The sequence below is a fragment of the Drosophila guanche genome, unplaced genomic scaffold, assembly GCF_900245975.1.
Source record: "Drosophila guanche unplaced genomic scaffold, DGUA_6, whole genome shotgun sequence".
In the NCBI taxonomy this organism is placed as follows: Eukaryota; Metazoa; Arthropoda; class Insecta; order Diptera; family Drosophilidae; genus Drosophila; species Drosophila guanche.
In genome coordinates, this window is record NW_022995760.1 from 143,193 (window position 1) to 148,558 (window position 5,366).

At 49.1% G+C, this 5,366-nt stretch overlaps 1 protein-coding gene across 3 annotated transcripts; it reads left to right on the forward strand.

The window, feature by feature from the left end:
- The first annotated feature begins 536 nt into the window (after window positions 1-536).
- LOC117590714 (nascent polypeptide-associated complex subunit alpha, muscle-specific form) lies at window positions 537-3,671 on the forward strand. 3 transcript variants are annotated; one of them, XM_034283616.1, is made up of 3 exons: window positions 537-720; window positions 857-2,368; window positions 2,402-3,671. In XM_034283616.1, the coding sequence occupies exons 2-3, from the start codon at window positions 907-909 to the stop codon at window positions 3,340-3,342; spliced, it is 2,403 nt and encodes an 800-aa protein (XP_034139507.1). In that variant the 5' UTR covers window positions 537-720; window positions 857-906; the 3' UTR covers window positions 3,343-3,671. The 3 variants fall into 3 exon arrangements, with proteins under 3 accessions (XP_034139507.1, XP_034139506.1, XP_034139505.1); XM_034283615.1 differs by having other exon boundaries at window positions 537-743; window positions 857-3,671; XM_034283614.1 differs by having other exon boundaries at window positions 857-3,671.
- Window positions 3,672-5,366: the final 1,695 nt, after the last annotated feature.

The following is a 5,366-nucleotide window of genomic DNA, read 5'->3' on the forward strand; positions in this document are numbered from 1 at the left end:
CCCACAACTCTAAGGCGAACTTGAGCAAAATTTCACTCACGTTCCGTTCCAGGCGGAAGAGTGGGAGATCGGGCGAGAGGAGCTCTCACTTGGGTGCTCAGGCATGTCCGGCGAAGAGAGCAGGATGCGTGATTGTCTCATTAGTAGCGAGTCAAGAGTAACGAGTAAAGAGCGGGCAGCGTTAGCAGTACGTAATATTGATTATAATTTTTGATTTTTATTTATAAGCAATATTTATTACCATTATCCGTAGGTTTTATTAGTAACGAGTACGAAATAGCGAGTAAAGAGTAACGAATTGGTGGCATTTCCGATGCATGCAATGCCTTTAGGGCCATTCAACTCCCACACAGCTAGAAACGATAAAAAGTAACGAGTAACTAGCAACGAGTAACGAGTATCCATTTTTAAGGTTCATTAGCTCTCTGGAAAATACATCTACGGCACAGAAATGTCTTTTTGTTTTTTTGTGGATCAATGTATCCTCATCGTTAGATGTCGTTCTGGCTATGACGTCTCTCCTGTATTTCATTCAGTATAAAAGTGTAGCTTCACCGAGAAACATCTATGGAGACGGGAGCAGTATCAGTGCTCGAATTGTATGCATAGTTAGATCGAAAAACCTGCCACGCGTGTGAAAATATATAGAAATTCCTAAAGCGAATTACTTGATTCTACAAGCAGAATCAACGGTCATTGCAGTAGTGCTATTCACTCAAGGTAAGGGCCAGTCCCAACTGCCAGTGCGTGTCCTATCCCCCAGTTTGCGGTACTCTGAAATACCCCTCGACCTTTTGGCACAAAGCCAATTCTAAATCCTAATATTCGCCTCTTTCTTTGCCTCTATTCCTGCCAGAGAATTCGAATAGCCCAACCAAAGGGCCCCTCGCTCAGCGCCCACCTAAGATGAACAGATCGTACAAGAAAAAAGATTTAGGGAAACAGAAAGAGGCAGAAACGGAGGCAGCTGCCGCCATCCAATCGTTGGATGAGGTCTCGACTCAGGAATATTTCGCACACGGATCCGCAGGCGATGCCACACAGAACACATCACATAAACAAAAATCATACCAGTTTGACAGAAAAGACAGCACACACCTTGATGTGTTCACAGTGGGGCCCGGTGGTGATGACCCCCTTTGTGCCTCACCAAAGCAGCAATACACAGTTGGGTCAATCCCCACAGCCCCGCTGAAGGGAATCCTCGCTAGGAGTGGCACATGGAAAACTCAGCCACTGCCAAAGATTGAAAATTACTTGCAGTATTCGATGCCACTGAAGCAGCAGATAGATTCCGTTGTAGGGCAGGAACCGACCTGTTTGCAGAAGCCCAAGGCCAATACATCAGCTTTAAGCAAATCTCAAGACCCTGAAGGCGAAGGATCGCTCGTCTTGGCCACTTCCAATGACTCGTCACCATCGAAGAAGATTGCAGAGGCTGGTCCACAGCCCAAAGCCGCCGTTTCGTGTTTCTCCGCGACTTCTTCGCCATTGAAGCAGTCTCCTGAATCCACACCGAATCAGATTGCTGATGGCAGTCCCAAGAAGTCTCCAGATGCCTCCAATACATCAGCTTTAAGCAAATCTCAAGACGCTGAAGGCGAAGGATCGCTCGTCTTGGCCAATTCCAATGACTCGTCACCATCGAAGAAGATTGCAGAGGCTGGTCCACAGCCCAAAGCCGCCGTTTCGTGTTTCTCCGCGACTTCTTCCCCATTGAAGCAGTCTCCTGAAGTCGCTACAGAGTCCACAAATGCCGCCAAAACATGCATTTTTGACAAATCTCAAGGCTCCGTTGAGCAAGGATCGTCCGTTTTGAACTCCTCACAGAAGAAGATTTATCCCCTCTCATCAGTTTTATCAAGACCCGGAGGCTCTGAGCGCAAGTCTTCGCCGAAGACGACTCCATCGAAGGAAAATGATTCACCTACAGAAGATTGCATGAAGACATGTGTAGTACCCGGATGTCCTACGCCAAAGAGACCTCAGTCTCAGTTGATCCCAAGTATCCCTTTGAAGCGGGGTCCCGTCGAAGTGGTCAAGCCCCCAGTGCGTCGCGTTGCCGTGGATAGGCCACGCCTGTCGCCGCAGGATGGTTGGAATGTTCATGTCAAGTCTTCGAAGAAGCGAAACAACGGAGGCAAGGATGCGCAAAAGATGAAATCTTCTGCCCAAAAGAATCCCGCAAAAGGCGCAGGCCAGCCAGCAAACTTGATCCAGAATTGTATCAAAACTGCGCCAGAGGCAACCCCGGAGAAGCGTCCCATTGTCGCGGAGGCCCTAACGGCAGCCCCCAAGCAGCCCAATCAAATGATTCGCAGTGAGGAAAAAAAATATTCGCCACCTCTGGCACATATTGTGCCCCGAACTTCTGGCACTGATGCCGCCGCGTGTCCTGGAACATCCGAGAACAAGAAGTCCATTGACAGTAAGGAAGGATCCCCCTCGAAGAGGCCCTCTCGATTACCAATGGAATATCCATCCAAGAAGACAGCCGCGGATGAGCCACAGTGCCCCAAAGGTCCCGCCGCGAGGGATGTTCGCCTGTGTCCCAAGCGGAGATCGATTCTGGTGGCGTGCCCCACATGTGTACCCCCCAGGAAGGCCAAATCCAAAGACAAGCGCTCAAGGAAGGCTCTGTCCAAGAAGTTGGATCCGATGAAGTCGCCCTTGCTGAAGCGCAGCCAAACTTCAGTTTCACTTCTTTCCCAGAATGAAGCTGCTGGTGACAGCTCTGGCGAGGAGAGGAACGTGCAGAACGAGGACGAGGAGAAGGAGGACGAGGACGAGTCGGTGACACAACATCCGTTGAACAACGAATGGACCATGTGGTATGTGCAGCCCCATCGCAACAAGACCTGGGAGGAGACACTCCACCGGATAACAAGCTTCAAAACCGTCGAAACCTTCTGGAGTCTCTACTATCACATCAAGCGGCCATCGGAGATCAACATTGGCTGCGACTATTGCATGTTCAAGACCAGCATTCGCCCCATGTGGGAGGACGCGGCGAATGTCAAGGGTGGCTGCTGGATCGCCAGCTTCCCCAAGAGCGCCACCACGGAGCTCAACTTCTACTGGGAGTACTCGCTGCTCTCACTGATTGGCGAGTTATATGATCACAGCCCCGATTTGTGCGGCGCTGTGGTCAACATTCGCCAGAACACCGACAAGATCGCCTTGTGGACCTCTGACGGAACCAATGAGGAAGGCATCCTTGAGATTGGACGCCAACTGCGCTACGGTCTGCCCACTGTTGACGGCTATGTGCTGCAATATCTGCTGAACAGTGACAGGATGGCCCAGCAGGGCTCTAACGTCAAAGCTATTTACACTTTATAAACAATGTCCCCCGAGCCGCTGGGGGAAAGCGGGATCAGCAGCAGCAATCACCGCCTGCATGCACTCTCCCTGCATTTCCATCAGTTAATTGTTTCATGAAATATTCAAACACAAATCCCACAAAATCCAAATTTTAAGTACGAAACGTTCCTCATCCGCTCACATTTCGGAAGCTTCGCGCATGAGATTATGAAAATATGTCAAATCCAAGTCAAAATTGTAATCATTTGTCAAATTTTATCAGTCTGCGGCCATTTGTAGAACAAAATTTTTGTTTTGAGCTTTAATGTTAACTAGTGTTTACATGTTTTAAATGATTTCCAACTCTTCAAATGGGCAGTTGTTGCGGGATTAATCGAGATTTGATGCCAAACGATTTGAGAGCCAGTGCGCTGTTACGGGCAGCGGCAACAGTGCTCTGTTACGGAAAGCGTTAACATGCTGTTAACGACAAGCAGTAACCTGGAGGGGTAAGAGGCTCTTAACATGTAGCAATAGCAGGCTGTTAATCTGCAGCAATAACATTCTCTTAACGTGTAGCGGTAGCAGGCTGTTAATCTGAAGCGATGACAGGCTCTTAACATGTAGCTGTAACAGGCGCTAACATATGTAGATTCTTTCAGGCTGTTATTAGCCTGTAATGTTAGCAACATGGCTGCTCTGCTATAGCTTCGCCACTAATTAACATAGTGCCAGCCAGCATAACATTTACATAACGAACGAAATTGAAATCTTTACGCACTGCCAAAATCTGCAACCTGCAGGCAATTCAGTGACTGATAAAAGTTCTTCAAAATCGAAATGTACATAAGATCTGGGTGTACATAATCTGCTGCTGCTTCATGGGTCAAGAATCAGGATGATTTATTGCTTACTTGTGATGACTTTCTGTTTATATCTGGAGCTAGAATTTCTATAGCGATTGTGACACCATTTCCAGTGACCTACTACAAACGATAACTGCTGGAAGTGAGGCAATCCGCTAATCACAGATGGTTGCTTGTCGCTTCATTCCTAATATCCAGCTCCAATCTGAGCAGCGGCCACATTCACCATACAATATTGTACAGCTCCCCAGTCTCCAATTGCTGCTGCTGCTGCTGCTGCTGTTACCTGCTACCCTGCCCCCCATCCTGATGACCTGATGTCGCGAGCTCCATGTCCATGTTCTTGATTCTCTTTGTTTGCTTCAATGAATGCTCCGCACGGCTCCAGGCCAATCCGCTGAGGGGACTTGCTTTTGTTCGCCTGTTTTGGGGACCACTATGATGGCAGGGGGAGTGGGAAGGTGGCCGGAGGGGGGTGACAGTGGACATTGGGACTTATTTGGCGCACGCCATCAGAAAAACTTGGCCGCGCGCTCAATTGTTTGATTTATTGACGTTTATTGGCAGTTGGCATTTTATTGTGACTATTTTTGGGTGACTGCCGAGCAGAGAGTCAGAGTCTGAGTCTGAGTCAGAGTCAGACTCTGAGACGGTGACAGTGGGGGACAGAAGGGGGCTGGGCAGGTGGTCTCCACAGCAACGCTTTTCTCTCTTCCATTTGATTGGTTTTTATGTGCTTAATGTTCGGGCCATCAGCCTCCTTAACCACACGGCGTAGAGTGCCTGGAAGGTCCACTTTGGTAGCACATCACGAAAACCAAAAAAAGGTCAAGGCTCTGGACCGCAGCTGGTCCAGGCCATAAATATGTACGAGAGCCCCCACCCCCCCAGGGGCCAGCTAAGTAGAGAAGCTCGACATATTCGGGCACTGATTTATGGCAGTCAATTCCATTTCACTGAGCGTTGGACGACCACAGGCCCACACAGTTGGCTCAAGGGCTTGGGTTGATTAAACACTTTAACCATTTGTATGGCCGCGCGACTAGTTGGCAGGACTGTGGCTGAGGCTGAGGCTGGGGCTGGGCGGGGCGCTCATTAGAGAGCGATGCGCTGCCAGGACCATCTTGAGAGGCAGCCATCGATTTGGCACACGGCTGCCTCGCCTCTGTATTGCCAATAAAACGAAACGAAATGCAA